The 18,935-nt window shown below is 38.6% G+C and overlaps 1 protein-coding gene across 3 annotated transcripts; it reads right to left on the bottom strand.

Annotated features, from left to right (window-relative positions):
- Positions 1-585: 585 nt before the first annotated feature.
- Positions 586-18,927, bottom strand: phf6 (PHD finger protein 6). 3 transcript variants are annotated; one of them, XR_006085499.1, is made up of 13 exons: positions 18,796-18,927; positions 17,284-17,324; positions 13,166-13,341; positions 12,023-12,124; positions 11,012-11,145; positions 10,842-10,888; positions 9,812-9,972; positions 9,226-9,369; positions 8,049-8,153; positions 7,567-7,700; positions 6,840-6,960; positions 5,945-6,012; positions 586-5,855 (listed from the first exon to the last, which is right to left on the bottom strand). XR_006085499.1 is itself a non-coding variant. In XM_042340718.1 (12 exons), exons 3-12 carry the CDS (start codon positions 13,304-13,306, stop codon positions 5,847-5,849), a joined length of 1,098 nt encoding a protein of 365 aa, XP_042196652.1. In that variant the 5' UTR covers positions 13,307-13,341; positions 17,284-17,324; positions 18,796-18,927; the 3' UTR covers positions 586-5,846. The 3 variants fall into 3 exon arrangements, 1 of the variants encoding a protein (XP_042196652.1); XR_006085500.1 differs by lacking the exon at positions 18,796-18,927 and adding an exon at positions 18,268-18,324; XM_042340718.1 differs by lacking the exon at positions 5,945-6,012.
- Between the last annotated feature and the right edge of the window lie 8 nt (positions 18,928-18,935).

Below are 18,935 nucleotides of genomic sequence, written 5' to 3'. Positions count from 1 at the left end.
TGGGGGCGGGGCTGGGGAAATTTGTGAATGAACTGGTGTGGGAAAACGTATACATTTCTACGAGCGTTTCTGCTGACTAACGTGGGTTCGCCAGTCAGCACACCCCCCCCCCCCCCCCCCCCCCCCACCACCCCCACACCCCCGAGCTCTGTCCGCGCGGGGTTTATCAATACTTAAGCGGAAACAGATCGATAACCATCGAGATCCATAAGATCCGCCATGTGATTTAAGACTTTTAAAACCACCCCAATTTTTTTTTATTTTTAAAAAAAATCTTTCCTCATCAAATTTTCGAATGAACATGTTCTTTATAGCCAATATTCCTGAAAGTTAAAACAGTCAGTAAGTGTCTCTTTCGGGCAAAATAATTCATTTATTGGTTTTTTTAAAAAATATCTTGTGAGTTATTTGTAGAAACTGTTTACAATTCAGTGAAAATGTTGCTTTCTTAACCAGCAGATATAAACTTTCGCCAATCACAATCGACTGGATAAATGTTGGCACATTTAGCCTTTCATTTAACTTAACACATTCATATACTGCACTATAATGGTAGGATTGAAGTGTGCTTTATGATCTTTCAAAGATGATATTCTCATTTGTAGAATACATTTAGGCCAGTAATGCTCATTGAGTCTTCTAATTACATTCTACTCTCATACCCCTCCTCTTCATTGTGAGCTGCAGCGCAACCAAAATTTAAACATGAACACAGGGGAAAATAAAAGGTTTGAATACGGTGTGTATGAAAATTGGCATTAATGCACTGGGCCATCAAGGAAGCCCCTGTTCAATTTAAACAGAAAGTATTACATTGTCCAATCATATACACTATTGCAAACTTTAAATTAAATTACCTTTTTTATTTATCGAAATTCTACTTCCGTGATGTATTTCAGCTATACTGTAACCCAGAGCAGATTTTTGGCAAAAGGTCATTGGTCTGAAGTAAACGCCACTTAATTTAACAAGCAAACTAGGTACTTTTAGATCTAAGGCAGATATACTTTTATTTAAAACATTCAAATGACTAAATGATCCAAGTAGAAACTAAGGCCATGACAGCACAATGTAGCAAGTATTAAATACATAAAGATGAAACAAAACATGGGAATGTGATCATTTATTTTGCTGGCATTAAGTACCATGAAGTCAATTGTGTATTTCCACATGGTTTCAAAGCTGCAATACTTTACAGCAAAAACAATTTAGATTTTCAGTCCTCAAATTCCATCAATGCATGCAAGCAAAATCACTACTGGTTAAAATGCTTAGTGCACGGAAATTCTTATAAACGTTTCCGACTCTCCTTAAATAATCTACAGCAAATACTGTAGATGCTTCTCAGCATTTTCTGTGGAAATACAGAGGTAATCCATTTACCAAAATAAACTGACTTTTCACAAAACCTCAAGCATAAATTCAGAGATAGTCTTTTATAAAAACATAGGATTGGTTTGTCGAGGTCAGGTCTCACACAGTATAAAGATTAAATCCAATATTTATACTCACATGTGTAAAAACAGTTTCTTATTAAGTACAGCACTCCAGCCTGAAACCAATGATACACTGTAGTTGTAGGGAAGTTACTCCAAAGCCATTCTTCAGCACAAAAATGGTTAACTGTGTTGTCTGGTGTCAAACCTGCTGTGGTGGTTTCAGGAATGGATTGGACCAATACTCTGCAGTGACAGGTGACATTCATAAGCACTGATACAACAATGTCCATGTAGATTTGTTCCTTTCCAATTTAGATCTCACCGTTTTCGCTCCCCCCCCCCACCCCAAAAAATAAACCTAGTAAGACTTCAATAATCAGGATGGCACTTATCACCAATATGGTTTTAGAAATGAGTAATGTTGAACCAGAGGCCTAAGTATTTCAGATGTTTTCCTATGATTAAAGGCTAGGAAATCTTTGGCCTTCAGGGCAATGAAAATATTTATTGTCATTTTAATTGTAATAAATCTATGCAGCAATTGCAGGGAAATTGTTTCTGTTCAACTGGTCTGGAAAGTTACCATATTCCAGACATTCAACCAAGCAATTGCTAAATAATTGGTAAATGATTGCCCCCTCCCCCTAAAAGGAATGACTCAATTACATCAGAGAATTTGACCGCTACATAAAAAACACCTCCTTATATATTTAAGGCACTTACAATACGTCCATTAAATATAAAGCTTGGATTTGTAGCAAAAAAAAGACCAAGGAAAGCTATTTATTACTGTAAAATGTTGAGCGTAAATTACAATTACTTCTGACAAAATCAGTATGTAAAGTTCCAATAAAAATGAAAGATATGGTAGAACAAATACATTCACAATATCCCCTAATACTTTATGAAATGCACTTTTTTTATACTAGTTAATTTTGCTGGAGAACAGTTACATTTTTCTAATGTATCCTGGATAGATCTAAGATCTGGGGAGTATAATTTTATGAATAAAAATCAAAGCAAGTCATACAGTGTCAGGATGTCAAGACTGCTACTTTGTGTAGGTAGAAAAATGATGCCATATCCACTACCTTACTAGGCTTGCTGTCCAAGGCGATGGGGCATGACACAAATAAAGCAGCATAATAGATGGTGCTACAAGGCTGAAAACCATGTCATGAAGTGGAAATTTGGGCCACAACAGCCACACTTGTTTACAGGTTAAATTAACTGCTTATGGGGAAGGAAGGATGCCTTACAAATTCAAAAAGTAGTTATGCTAACAGGAAATTCACATTTCCTTCAAGTCTCCATGTCACAGTTTCCAACATCCTAGTGATGCCAACTGGATACTTGTCACACGTTTGCTATTTAATACTTATGCCCTTCTGTTCTTTTCAGCAGTTCCCTTCCATTCGTCAAACATTTCAGTTGATACCGTTAACATTAGTAACACACCATGTAGCCATGCAAAGTATTGCTACAGAAACATAAATCAGCCATTGCCATGCAGGTTCCGCAATGGCTCAATCAGTAAAGCCTTTCCATACAGTAGATGTCTGGGTTATAGTCTTGAAAGAATAAAAAGGTTGATTGAGGTTAAGTCATTCTCTCCCATCCCTTCCCTCAAAAAGACTGTATATTTGAATACATTTCTCATGGATTTAATTTGGAATTCCAACTCAAGTTTCACAGAAGCACTCCATAAATATTACATAAAATAAATCATTTTTTAAACAAAGTGGGGAAAAGCCTCACTCTGAAAGTTGGTGACATGATTGCTTACCATTTCTGCATGTCAGGAAAAAGATATTAAAAGAGAATTACAAATTCTAAGGCTGCATGTCTGCATTGTTAGAGAATAGTGAATAAGCAAGTGTGATCAAAGGTTCAGATCACAGTATGAGTCACACCATTGGGTGGCAAAATCCAAAAGGAACAGCAACAATGTACAGCATCAAGCCTTGTTCACTACAGTGGGGCAGACGGGTGATGGCAAGTTTAGACTGCACCCCAGAGCCTGCAGGGCAAAACTGAGAGTTACCAACAATATGCAAAGTCCCTACTTTACACCATAAGTGCTGCCACCTACAATAAGCTTTTACATATGCCTGGAGGCAGCCCAGTGTTGTCACTGCAAATGTCCAAAATACAAGCCAATCACTCAATCGTTCAACAGAGTTGTACCATATCTTCATTCGTGGCATAAATAAGGCCAGCAAAGAAAACATCAATCCAATTTTTAAAAGGTTTTCAGTGAATTAATGATTTAAAAATACTTCATCTGATCAATTATGACAGAGCTTCAAAAGGTAGCCATGAGCATCCTTGTTTCACCTCCCCCTCCCGTAAAACTTGCATCTTCAGCAATTTTCTTTTATAGATTGTTCACCAAAAATTAGAAAGGCAATATCTGTTATACAATCTGTTATAATCAGATGCATTTTTAAACACTGTATGCAGAAGACTCACTGCATTATGCAGTATTTATGCATTTTAAAATTACAACATTGGATTTATTTTGAATACAGTGGCATTTTTGACTGAATAGTTAACAGAAAATGGAAATACAATTGTTTTTTCAACAGTGTACAACTGTTCTAGCAAAAAAAACCACAGAACAAGTCAGAAAGTAGGTGGATATTGCCTTTTCAAAGTGTTGCCTAATACAAGCAAGCTGAGTAAACTTAAAGCATTTGATAGGATGTACAGCAAATTCAGACAAGTTTATGATCCGAAATACAGAATCAGAAAACCTGTAAAAGCATGACTTGATTAAGCAAGCTACAGGGCATTATGAAAATGTGTGATGCGAGATTATATATACTTAAGCATCATAAACAATACAACTGAATAGATTTTTTTAAAAAAGTGAATACCTTGCATAACACATGATAAATGCTGGTCATTCAAACATAGAAAACAAAGAAAAAACCTGGAGTAATGTAGATCCACAGGTGACATTACTTTCTGGCCTTAAATTCTTCATGTTTTCCTTAAGGCAGCTACTTCTAACATCAAAGTTGGCGAGGCATGAATAAGAAACCAGACTATGAACAACATTTCATTCTAATTAGAAATACACTAATCCTAAACATTTTATTCTTAGGCCCTCATTCGCATGATCAGTGAAAGGCTGAATTTAAAATAAAAAAATCACTATCACTTGAAGGAAAAAAATGGAAATAATACATCTTACAAATACTGACATAGATCTAGCAGAAGTCAAAAAACTATCCCCAAACTTCCATTAAACATTGAATACATAGAATTTAGCATCAAAACCAGTTCACAATTTTCTTTTCTTATTATTGTTCTTTTTCTGAAATGAAAGCACAAAGTACCCTTGGCAACAGACTGGGACAGAATCATATGACCTATGTAGACTTCTTTTGCGTGGGGTGGGGAAATTAAATGAGCAAGGACAGTCACTCACAGATTATAGTCTTCACAGTAACGTGCACGTGAGAAAAACAGATAGCTTCCTAGTCTATTTGTGTTGTGGCTCAAATAAAAATTGGGCGAGTTTTGTGCTCCAAAAGTGAGAGACAATACTTCCAACCCAACATTACTTTTCTGCACCCAGTGTTTGCATCAAATACTCCCAATCATGTATAGTTTGGGTTTAACCCAGACAAAATCTCTCAGCTACTCAGCCAACTCATGTACCTCACTCATATACCTTGGTGGACTTTCCACTTCTTGTACTAGCTAACGTTATGGTTTCACTGAATGAGATTTCCTCAATTATTGCCTTGTGCAGTTTCATACCTTGAACTCAAACCACAGAAAACTGGGTGAAGACTGCACAACTCCCATTTCACCTGGGTCCTGTAACAATCGGCAAAATAAAAGTCTTCACCAAGTCTTTTCAGGCTTTATTTCAATCCAGATGCCAGTGGTTAACAGATCAGAGTCTAGTCACTATGTATAAGATTTTAATTTTAAGAGACTGAATTTCAATTTGAACATTCATCATTTGATGCTGACCTCATCAACAGTCTCAGAGAACGCATTGAAAATGCAGACACTGCAATGTGCAGAAAGTATTTTTTGTCCTCTCCTATTATACAAAGGAGCGCAGGCAGGTCAACATGCATCATCTAATTGTGACTTAAACTACTAATTCTTCCCTTTTATTACAGCCTTCTCAGTCAAAAGTGTTATCAAATGCTCATTATCGAGACCTTCAATCAGAAAAAACAGGTATATTTGCATTGCTATTTAAAGTGGGTATTCCTTCCTTCGTGGGTTTGAATGTTTATAGAACATAAAGATTATTTCAATGATCTTTGGATATTTTCCAGGGTTTTTATAACCCCAAAGTTAGCAGTTTGAGCACAATATACCAGCCTCTTCAAGTCCTTAGGCATTTTCTTGGCATTTCTTTTCTTCTTTATCCAAGCCTCAATATTTCTGTTCAACAGAAAGAAAAAACAAAAACAGTTGGCTCATACTGTTTACATTGCAATCTGTATGACAACCCATACAACATGCAATATTACCTCTAGGGTTTCAGGTATCCATTAAATCAGAAGGAATTTGAATGCATTTTCTATACCTCTTCTAAGACCTAATGAACAAACACAAATAATGGCTCATTTAGAATGTAGTTTTTAAAGCTAAATTGAGCTGCTAACATCAGTATGGTTAGATATGAACGCAGTCTTTTATATCCCCCTCCAAATCCTGACAGCTCCATGAATGACATCCCTACATTCTCCACCCTTTTCTTTTCCTCCCCCACCCACTAACCACCAACTTCACCCAAGCAGTTAGATAGCAAACACTAGGGAAGATATTTAACCCGAGGTGTTTCACATCTTAACAAACTACACATGTAACTTCAATCTGGAAGTCAGCGGACAGGATTTTAGGAGCAGAAATGGTGGCCAATTGTTCTTCTCTCTGGTGCAGAGAAGATCGAGATCAAATGCATCACTCCCACCACTGCCCCGGTTGAAATCAGCTAATTCAAATAACTAGAAAATAAGTTAGGTCTTTGCGGTTTTGTATCGCTCTATACAATAAGTCACCATTGGAAGTTCATAAATACCCTCTAAAGCAGTACAGTGAATGTGATGGTTCAGTCTTCTCTCAAAACAAATATACAAAATTCAATCAAGACTGTTATTGAGTTACTAATACTAGATTATGGCCTCACAAACGTTCCAATAAAAAGGCAAAACACTGCCAGTTTGTTAACATTACACTATTCTGTGGCAACTTGACACATGCACTTAAGTTGTTTATAAAGCCCACGACTTACCTTAACTGGAAATAATCTTCTCCCTTAAACTACTAGCCATACATTGCTGCTGAAATGCATGCTTAGAATATTAAGCCATTGCAATTCGACTCATTTTTATAACCGATTCATTATTCTGAGCCTCTATTTACCTCTCGGCCAGTTGTGCCAGCGCGATCAGCATCTCTTTCTCTCCCACAACGTGAAATACTTTCTCTTTCTTCGTCCTCCTCATCTCTGTCATCATTCCCACTGTGGTTTTTACAGTATAATCTGTCAAACAAAACTATACTAATAACTGTGACATACTCAATTTCATGGATAATTCTCTTGAGCAAAATCACTGAAAACCTCAGATTAGATCTTGGAATACTGTGACACAAGTCTCATTCACCATCTTAAGATCATTTCAACAAAATGGTTAGCACTGAAATTATTTATTTTAGAAATTGTTAATGAATCACAAATGTAACATTAAGCTAAAAACAGCTAAACTTGAGAAACTTTTCCATCCCCTTTCTCTTATAAAGCAAAGATGCAGATTAAAATCAAAACATTTTGAAATACAATGGAAAAGGAATTAAGGTCATTCTCATTTAAACTTAACCAAAACAAACAATATCCATTCATCATATTTTACAATTAGAAAATAAACACTTTGCAAATTCTCCTCAGTCTCAACATTTCTTCAGATACATGCAGTCAATCCCCTTTACAATATATTATGTGAAGCGCTTTGAGACATCTCAATGATGTGAAAAGGGGCTATATCAAATGGAAGTATTATTATCTTATTATATGTGCACGAACTTCAGACTTTGCAAACAGGATTCAAATGGAGAAAGACAAATCTGTAGTGTCATTTGTTCAGTTCAATACCTGTAAATTCCTCGATCAAGATTCTCAATGAATTTCGCTCTATCTTCCACCGCACAGTGGTAGTGGTAAGTCTTGATACAGGCCTTGATCTCACAACCTATGGTTGCACCTATTTGACTGCACAAAGTACATTTCTGAAATTGGACAAAAAAAAAATCTCGATTCAGAAAAAGCTTGGGGTAGTTCCAGAAAGGAGCTCAATGCCCCAGTTCTAGGATTCACATTAATCTTTTCTTCCATTCTTATTTTTACAACATGTCCAAATGTTCTCATTAAGTGGCAAACCATTTTCCTAAATATCAAGTGAGGACACTTAAAATACAGGAATCACCATTTGCTTGTAAAATAAATTCTTCATCGAGGCAAACTAAATGACTTAAGTTACTGGAGCCTAAAGTTACTGAAAAAAATAAGATCTTAGGTTTGAAAAAGATAAAATATTCAAAAGATCTTTGTTCTGTAGCGATTAGATAGGTACAAACCATTCGTTTGCCTCTCTTTATTTCTTGAATGACTGTTTTAATATCAAAGTCACCAAAATCTTCTCTCGATGAAGCTGTGAGCTGGACGGTACCGGAAGAGAACAGCTGGAGAGAAAAAACAGTTTGTTGAAATTTGCAATAAATGAATGATCTTCTGATGAACCAAAAAGGGACACACCGTTTAGTCAGCATTAAGTAACACAGACCAGAAGGTCACAGGATCAAAGTCCACCCTTTGCTTATCTGGCTGGGATCTTACAATCAATCTCAGCCTCAGCAGCACTGGGTTAGGGCTTTCTGCCTTTGTGCTGATATTGGGTGACAAGAGGATCAGATTCTAGCTCAGCTGCAATGCCAATCAATACTCACGGTCAAGATCCACATGAATGTGCCTCAATAATTAATTAAATAAATAATAATTTGGTCACTCAATGCACGACTATTTATGGGACACTGTTGTGCAATTGGCTGCCCCATTTCACCTACAAAATATACAGTCAATTCAGTTTGCAATATACTCTGTGAAGCGCTTTAAAGCCTCCAGAATATATGAAAAGCGCTATATCAAATGCAAGGATTATTCTAGAAGACACGATAAGACGCTATATCAAATGCAACCATTATTATTATTACCCAGGAACTATATCCCAGATTAGGGGAGAGGGAGAAGAGAAGGGAATTGGATTTTACTTCAGAGAGGGAAACAAAATGGGCCGAAAAAACACTGAAGTGGACCATTTTTATGTTAAAATCCACATCCATGAGCACCAGCAGGCAGTTCCACACATCAGCATCTGGAGCAGCAGCTCTGAACGCTGGTCAGGAATAGTCAGATGCAGCACAGTAGCAAGACCAGAAATAGCACAAGAGACTTAAAAAGTACGAGTGTACAGGCAAGATTCATCACGCGGATTGGAGTGCGCTGGAAAGATTGAAAGTAATCCCTCCCCTCTTTTTTGAAGCATCCTGGGACATGACTCAAAAAATATTAGATGTTCTACAAATGCAGAATAATTGCTAAATGGAAATCCTTGAGTTAGAAAGTCAGAATTTGGTTGAATATGCTAAATGTAATGGGGAGAAAACATTTAAGCCATGGAAAGCGATAATTTAAAGTCCGCCCTCTCAAAAAAATACAGCAGCAATCTGAAATACCACGGGCTTGTCTCTCCCTTACCATGCATTTATAATGTGCTGCAACTTTTTTTGGATTTGATGTGTGCAGCTTTCCTCTGGTGGCATTCTCTTCTTCTCCAGCGTGACAAAACCCACACTTGGGCCCTGTATTGGTGGGACTATTACGATGAGGAGACCGCTCCCTCTAGAAAAAGGGATACAAAAAAATGATCATTCGGAATAAGTTTCAAAAAACACAGGACAAAAAACAAATACAACAAACAACAACTTGCACTTATATAGCGCCCTCCACGAAGGGTAGCATCTCAGAGCGCATAACAGTGGTGGAACCTGACTCCAAGCCGTGGGGAGGTGGGAGGTGGCTGTAAGCATGGTTGAGGAGGAAAGTTTTTAGGCAGGACTTGAAAGAGGGGAACATATACAAGAAATCATCTGCAAGGCTATCCAAATGAAAGAGTTAAATGATGGCTTTTAACTTCGATCACATACAACTTTAGCATGTATGGATTTAAACCACGTTTTAAAACTTATTAAAACAACAAGAAACAAATTAACCCATGGATAATGGATAAGCAGCGAGAGGTACCCCCCCTTAAAAAAAGAAACTATTGATTCAACTATCTTACATAGGAGCTGCAACTCGTTTCATCCCTTCCTTGAGAGGATGTAGATGTAGCATCGTCCGATTCATCCCTAGAGTTGGGAGTTCTTCGTCTTCCTCTGTGCCCTCTGCCAGCACCTCTTCGAGGACCCGTGGAATGTTCGTTCAAGTCTTCCTGTAACCCATCTGAAACAAAGACACATCTTGGTTGACTAGTTTACTCAAGATTTAAAAATAAAAAATTAAATAAACTAAAAGCTTCAATTGGACTCGTAATCTTTGCCCTAAGATCCCGTCTCCTCCCCACCACAAGATACCAGATGCCACTCCATCAAGATGGTGGTCAATGCAACCTCTGCCAAAAGTACTCTTGTAATAAGCGACAGAGTTGAGCTCGATTATTATTCTCGATCTTTTCTTCCTCTATCAAGTGTCTGTCATCCTTCATGTAAAGATCATGAAAATAGTTTTCACTATGGTGCTGTTTAATGTTACTCACTGTATGCGCACTGGCACGCTACCCTGCATGAGGGACTCTATATCAATGCAAGTTGTTGTTGTATGGTGCTATTCAGGTCATTAGGCCTTAATACCCAGCTACTTGTATTGTAGTTTCGCGACACACATCAGTAAACTTTTGATGTTCAACAATATTGACAATAAACCAACAGTATTTTACTTCAGCAAAATAATAGAGCCCTCATTTCTCTCTTGCCCTTCCACTAATAATTAGGCACAAGAGAAATTTCACTGAGGACAGACACCACATTGACCTACATCTCACACAAACTATTTTGAAAATCAACAAACATGTGTGTCCATAAAACTATTAGTAAGAGATCAGTAATATTAAAATATTTTAGGGAAAGCTGCAAAAGTTTCAATTAAGACAATGGCTGGCCCTATTAAAAGTTGTTTCAACTTTAATTTAACATGGATATTATGTGAAAAACCTACAAAAAAATCCAACTCGTAAAAGCACAGATTTTAGTTGCCTAAAGCCTCTTTTTTTTAATCATCTCTTTAATTTTCAACTTGAATTACAAACCAGTTACCTTCACTGGAATCCTGTGCTCCTTCTTTGTGTTTCTGGCAGAGAACCCTGTCGAGGATATACAGATAAACATGACTGAATTCCTTTCCATGCCACATCAGTTAAACAATGAGAAATTAAGAGTATAGAAATACATTAGAAAGAAAACCAAGAGTAAACCATTTTATTTACAGGTATATGCCCTGTGCTGGGTCTTCTTTTATCTGAGATTTATCCAGTTTTGCACAATAATAATGGTAAGTCCTACGACACGTTTTTACATCACATCCAATAGTTGCTCCGGGGCGATGACAGTGAGAACAGCTCTGCAGAAAGAAAGAAAATACATTAGATTCTGGATCAGGCTACTACTGGCCTGCAACGGTAAAAATCAAACACAACATGTTTAAGAAGATAGATACACTACAAAGGCCAAAGGTGGCACATCACTGCAGTTAAAAAAAATATTCATGAAGAATCCCTTTCGTACCACTAGGAATTGTTTCAAGAAATGGTGAATTTGCAGATTAACCTACCTAAGAGAGGTGGCATGGTCAGATTGTAACAGCAAATTCAAGAGTGAAGAAATTAATTGAGGAGTCTATGAAACAGTAAGGTAAGATTTTTTTTGCCCTCTTTGGGACCAACCAGATGGACCAAAAATGGGGTCTTTCTGGTCTTATACTCTCTGATGTGAACATCAGAAACAAAACTAAAACAACACGAGTTTTTCCAACAAGAGTTTCAGAGATGCATGACTGAAAGTAAGTATTCTTTTAAAAACATTTTTTTAACAGTGATTAAAAACGTGTCGATCCAGGCCAGATCTAGATCATTAATAGTTTCCTTAAAATTAGCCACTTTGACTCAAATGACAGCTAATATTTTAGTTAATATTTTAGTTTAAACAGTAAGATTGAATTAATCAAGGGAAGTTAATTAGCATGGCCATTCACCAAAACAAATAAAACCCCTTCTACATACGTTTGCTACAATATGGCAAGCAACTGCAGCAGTGTCTTAGAGATTTATCAACCAGTATGTAACCTGCACACAGAAGAGGTCAAACCACCCCTTTGCCAGAAACATTTTAGGTAAATCTAAAGTAGTATTTTACAAGAACCCAAATAAAAGTATATGCATCCCATTAGATACAAGTCCCCTAAATCCACTGTTCAGTTTCACAAAACTTAAGTCACTTACCAGCTTATTTCCCCTTTTTATTTCCTTCTTGATATCTTCGACCGAGAAGCCTCCAAGAGTCTCATTCTCGGAATGAGAGGTCACAAGAGCAGACGAAAATAACTAGAACCAGCAAATAAAGAGCAGCATTAGTCTCCAGCGACGGAATCTGCACGCGGACATCATACACGCAAATTCTCATATTAGGTTCAAAACAATGAAAATTCAAGTTTAATGCTATTTAGTTAAACTGAAGCATTGAACAGGTGATTTATATAGGAACAAATTCATAATTTTTTTCCAAGTTCTCAGAATACACAGCGGACTTAAGAGTAGCAGGTGAGGGTTCCTGCCCCTTGTGACTGCAAGTGAACATGCAATAACAAAATTGGTTGCATTGACTCCCACAGTAAGATGCTCCGTTTACAGTTTATATCGCATCTTTAACGTCAGGGGGGCATGACATCATCACATCTGGGCTCGACTATGCCAACTCCCCGCTTGTCAGCCTTCCCAACTCTTCCCTCCACAAGCTGCAGATCATCAAAACTTTGCAGCTCGTGTCCTCTCCCTCAACAGGCTCTGTGACTCCAACCCTCGCCTGGCTCCACTGGCTCCCCATCCCCCAGCAGATAGAGTTCAAAATCCTCACTTCCAAAGCCCTCTATGGCCTTGCTCCCTACCTCTGCGACCTGCTGACCCCATATCAACCTGTCCGCTCCCTGGCTCAGCAGACTCTGGCCTGCTCCACATTCCCCGCCTGTCCCACTCCCTATTGAACTCCATCCCACATTCCCTTTGCCTGGCTCCCTCGTCTCTTTCAAGGCGCGTCTCAAACCCCTCCTCTACGACCGAGCCTTCGGCCACTCTCCTACCCTCCCCGATCCCTCCCCCTAGCTCGGCTCCACATCCTTGACTGACCAGAGCCTTGAGACGTCCTCCCGATGTGAAAGGCGCTATACAAATGTAATATCTCAAAGTGCTTCACACAGTTAGTTGGGTACTTGGGTGATACCAACCCCAATGAAAACATACTCCAAGATCAGTTGCCAAGTTCAGGAGAAATGCAGTAAAAAGAGAAAACGGGATGAGCAAAAACGGCTTTACTGCTGACAAAGACTCCTGAGGATGCGTGGTCAATGGTTGTTGGTTCTCTTTACTTACCATACATTTGTGATGTGCTGCCATCTTCTGGTTTTGTGCTGTTAACAACTGTCCACAATATTCCTCTTTATTTAGTTTACAAAAAGCACATTTTGGCTGTCTAGTACCCCTTTTCTTCCCCTTAGAATCAGCTGCCATCATTCAAATTCTTGTCAGCAATCAGGAATCTTATTTATCTAAAAAAAATAAACATGAATGTAAAGTCAACTGAATTGTTTCAACACATTGCTCTTGATTATATTTAGTGTTTTGGAGGCAATTAGCTGGTAAAAACAACTCAATTTTAGTAGATCTTGCACAAATTCCTGCAATCTAAAATACAAAAAAATGATGTAAAGCCTTTGTGACTAATACACCCATTATACTGCATTATACTGTGTAGAATGGAAACCTTCTACACAAATCAAACCAAAAGCATTTTTCAAACTTTTAGACCAGACAACTGTTCTACATTGGGGATTGTCAATCCCTATTAAATCAATCAGAAAATGCACCAAAATAAACATCAGCATTAAGGTAATTGAACAACTGGCAGCCTCACCTCTCAGATGCACATCAAGCAGCGAGAGATGTTGAAAAAAAACTTCCTTCATTGTTAGTTTCCTACTTACCCACAATATTGCCACTAGCCCCACAGTTTCAACACCGAATTTTACAGTGAAATAAACACTGCCTTTAACATCAGAACTGAAGTCATGAACTTAAAATTTTATGAGAATGGAATTTAAACAACTGTTTTATTATTATTATTGAGGGTCCTGAAAGCAGCATCGATCTAATGAACTCAACAGCAACATAAAAGGCTGACAAATTTATGGCACAAAATTGGTATGTCACTCGGCCACTGGATGAGACTTGGAAATAGCGGTCTAATTGGTGAAGTAGGATGATGTTTGTTTGTGTGTGTTTAGAACAAAAAAAATCTCTTCTTGGATGTCGTACAGCAATAAAAAGTGTAAGAAAGAACAGTGGCATATCTGATCAATAATATTCCTGACGTTGGTAGTTGCACTTTCTATACCGCTAAACTCTGGAACATTTTTCCTCTATCCCTCCGCCTTGCCCCTTCCTTCCCCACCTTCAGGTCACATCTGAAGACCTTCCTATTCGACAGTGCCTATGGTCACCCCCCCCCCCCCCCCCCCCCGGCTCAGCGTCGTGTTCCACCACTAGCAAGTGTTCTGGAATCTACCCTGCGTGAGGGACGCTATATAAATGCAAGTTGTTATTATTGATATAGCTACCTGTAACAATGCTGGAAAATTTTGCCTGCTCATCTTCCCGTAGATGGAACAAATGATTTGACCCAAGTTGTGGCCATATCTGGCTTCAATTGAATTCCAATCAATTAGACATACTGGTGTTGGCTTTTAAAAGAAATCTCCTACAGTGAATTCCTGATAACATGTCACTCCATGGGAAAGGGCTATCCAGAGTTATACAGAGTGGAGAGTTAGGCAGATGTACAAATACATAAATAAATGCGTCTATGATATTGATAGCATGATGCCTTAAGTGATAATAACAAGTTAAGATGGGTTGAGTTATCAGGAGTTTACTGTATTAAGTTAAAAAAAAGTTTCCAGCTTTTTTTTTTGTATTTCGCATTTCCTCAAACCAATCAATGAAAATGTTAAATTCCAGACAATATTGGTTACAATTTGCTGTTAGCTCAGTGAGAACGCGCTGGTCTGGCAGAAACAGAGCGTTGTCTCGACACTCCAGGTACTACAGGATGAAAAAGAAAAGAAAAACAAACTATTGTAATCTTATAATCAAGTCAATTTGTGATCCCGTTAAACTTGCATGTGAACATTGGGCTGGATTCAAGCCCCCAGAGTCCTAGTCACATAAGTAAAGGGAGAGTCCCACTGCATCACCCAGATTCACCAACACAGTCCAATATCTTCCCCCTCTCCCGAAGGCACTGATTTTCAAAGAAAGACTGAATGTACCAAAATGCACAGTGGAGCAGATAATGCGAAGAACAATGAAACTCTGCATTGATATTTGAACCTTGTATTAAGGAAGTACTCATCACATTGAGACCTTCTCCCACTGAGCTTTGCTATCCAGAAAAAAATACCCAGAAACCAATAATTTAATTGAATGGAACGGCTGGCTTGCAATCATGAAACTCCTCCATTGTTCACAGAAGAAGCAGCAGTTATAGTGCACATTCTCATAAATGTCATTTCAGAACTATTCCTTCTGGTTAAGTAACTGGAAACAAAGTATACAATTGGGTTCAGGTTAGATTCTCAATCCGGTGCGTGCAACACCTTGAGAGATGTTGTTTATGCCAATTCCTAGTGCAGTAACATGAAACTGCAAACAAAGCCAAGTGGGTGTGTTAGTACAGCTGCTCTGATCAAAACCCTGTACCTAACAAAAAAAATGCACATTGCATAGACATCCATAAAGCAAGGCGTTTTGCACCACGTATAGAATTCCATATTCATTTGAAAAAAAATTAGCACTTTTAATATTTTTTCTGTACTTTGTACAGTTCAAACATTAACACTGGCATCCGCGTATCAATTTCTGAGAGGACACTGTATTCACATAATCATGGATGGAAACCTTCAACCAGACTGGACTTCATTTATAACCAATTTCTTCTAATTAAATATATTCACCTCATTACTAGTGAAAAGCCTCATGTGAAACAGAAGGATTAGTTGCTTCTAGGTAACAAATAGCTTGTACCAAGAGTTACAAGACGTGTAGAATATTCAGAATTCAAACACCCCAACAGTTTTGGACTTAACCAGAAATCTAAGCTTTTCCGAAAACCTAGAGAGTGCAGTACTGAGCCACACACACCGGAGAGTTGTAAGTTCAAATCCTGATCTGTGCTGGTCTACCTGATACCCTAAACAAATAATAGGATAAATGAGTCAAAAGCCTTGAGAAAAAGAAGCCGATTATGCATTTTCCTTGCTCAGATGAGTTATGTACTGTTATACTACTAACTTCAGGATCACAATACACATCAATTGTGTTTTGAAAGGTACCGTAACGAATCCCTCCCCTCAAAACCTCTCTTCTTGGGTCTCCCATTCCCAAATCTTTTGTTCATCTTGCACCTGTATTAAGAATAGTCAAATCCTATTTCACACAAACCCTTTGAACTGTGGAGAAAAGAAGATTTGTTTCATCGGAGTTGCATAAACCAAATCATGTCTCCAACCAAGTCCACTGCAGTCATTTTAATCATGTGTAAAATGTATGCAGCATTGTGTAAAGGTGAATTAACTGTTCATTATTTGATAGAAAACAGAAATAGAAATTCACACCCAATTAATTGCAGGCTACTGGATAAATTCTCCACTTCATGCTACTTATTACAAAATTGAATTAAATCAGAGGTCACTTTCGATTGTACTCGAATGAGGAGGTCAGAAAATACACATGGGATGATTCCAGTCAGGCTATACAGTAGTATTATCTTCCTCCACATCACTATCTATTTTTGACCATTTATGCTTCCCATTATATTCCTGAGCTTGACGTTTATGTAGAACATAAAACACATCACTGTCAAAACTTACACTTGCATAATTTACTACTGCAACACATCATATAATAATATATAATACGTACAATTGATATATGTCATTGAGACATCTCAAAACACTTCACAGAATATATTGTAAAGTGGATTAACAGTGTATTTTGTGGGTGAAATGCTCATCATACCTGTAGATTTTCACCTATTATATTACTTTACTATACTGCCCCTGTCTGCAGATCAGTACAAATGGGGAGATGTACTGTCATATAAACTGCATCACTGAATCACTGAGATTTAGAAGCGGCATACAGCTTCATGTTTGTTTGCAAACAGCCTTCTTCGACCGCTATCAGTTTTCCATAATATGAAAAAAAATTGAAGTTAACTCTTCAAATTGAATAGCAGTACACAGATTCCTGGGTTGTTTTACAACTTACGTAAAAGTCCAATATAATTGGCTTTGCTGTCTATGTTGGGCCAGGAAGGGAGCCAACGTCAGCCAATATTAGTTACTAGTAACCACCCTGTTTTGTGGATGTCAAGCAAGAAAAAGAATGAGATTAGCTTCCCTTCACAGTCAAACTGCATGCTGGCCACTCACCTGCTTAAGGTCTTGAATGAAGAACCAATGGACTGCTAAGCCTGAAGAAGAAAAACAAAGGAATCACAAATTAAACAACTCTTTTTATAAGCAACCTGTCAAAAATCGTGACCTTTGCAACACCTCGCTAACACCTGAAGTTTGTGTGCCATTACCGCCTCTCAAACGTTTCAGTCCCTCAACGATAATCGATAACATAAAGCAAAAAGTCGAATTCTTAAATCTTTTCCGATCGATAGATGAATAATTGTAGAGGCAATCACACTAAATACAACCATGTAAAACACACATGTGTTGTGTAAAACCAGCCTTGGAATATTCGGTTAACTTGAACATATCTTCCAGCTGAGGGCAAGTAGACAGCCAAAGCTTCCTAATGTTATTATGTAACTCTGTGTTAAAAGATGCAGAAGGACTCACTGGGTTGACTCATGATCAGAATTTTCTTCCTTCCAATGCATCACCCGAATTGAAGGAAGTCAATTCATTTGAGTTAAATAATAACACAAAAAGCACAAATTGTTCTTCGTAGCTTATTCTTTATTTAAATTAAATACACAAAGCTATTGTTGCGGATGTTTACAGCCTTTATTTTTTTCCTGTCCATAACAGTTTACCATCGTGCATTTAAAAAGGTTTACGTGAGGAAGGGTTTTAAGTTTTACAACAAGTCGGTTTGAATATTTTTTTTTGGTGGGGGGGGGGAAAAAAACAAAACACCTTTGCTGGAAAAAATACTGAAACACCAGATGAGAGCCCAACTCGCTCTGGACTTCATGAAAGATAATAAAGACTGACCACTACTCTTTCGAAAAAAAAGGGATACGATACACAGTAAAACCCATCTGCACAGAAACAGATGGAATTGACCCTCAAAGACAGTCAGTAACAAGTAAAACGTTTGCTTTTCCTTTCCCAAAAGTAGGCCTGCAAATTTTTTTTAACCCCCCCCCCCCAAAAAAAAATGAAAGCGATCATGCTCACAGCGATAAAAATGGATGGCAAACATGCTATTTTTTTTTGCACACCCCCCCACCCCACCACCACCACCACCCCCCGGGAAGGCAGAGGCTGTGGATTCAATGTGCTGAACGGTCCATGTTGCACTTTGGGCCACAACAAGAGAACAATCGCCGGAGCCGCGCACACACTGCGGACTGAACGACGAGGAAGGAATCCGAGCGATTTCCGCAAAAAGTCAGTCCTCGTCCTTTCCCTCCTTCCCTCCCTCCTCTCTCTCTCTCTCTCTCAACCCCCTCCACCACCCCCTTTTCCTCCCTCCCTCTCTCTCTCTCTCTCTCTCTCGCGCGCGCGTCCTCCATCCGCACACACACACACACAGTGTGCAAGCACCGCAATGGGCAGTGGTGGTGGAGGGAGGGAGGGAGGGAGGGAGGGAGGATGAGGGCGTTGAGGACGCTGCAAGAGGCTGTGACACTTTAAATGGGAGTAAAGCGGGAGCTTCCCCCGCTGTTAAGGGATCGAGCCACACAGAGAGAGGCACTTACTTACCCGCCCGCTGGAGCCTGTGCACAGACAGAGACAGACAGACAGACAGACAGGAGGGGGGGAAGAGCGCTGCAGCGGCCGCGACTCAGACTCGCACTCTCTCTCTCTCTCCTCTCTCTCTCCCCCTTCCCCCCCCCACACCC

This window comes from Callorhinchus milii, unplaced genomic scaffold, assembly GCF_018977255.1.
Source record: "Callorhinchus milii isolate IMCB2004 unplaced genomic scaffold, IMCB_Cmil_1.0 Scaffold15, whole genome shotgun sequence".
Taxonomy (NCBI): domain Eukaryota; kingdom Metazoa; phylum Chordata; class Chondrichthyes; order Chimaeriformes; family Callorhinchidae; genus Callorhinchus; species Callorhinchus milii.
The sequence above is the reverse complement of the archived record's forward strand: the minus strand, read 5'-3'. Positions and strand labels throughout refer to the sequence as shown.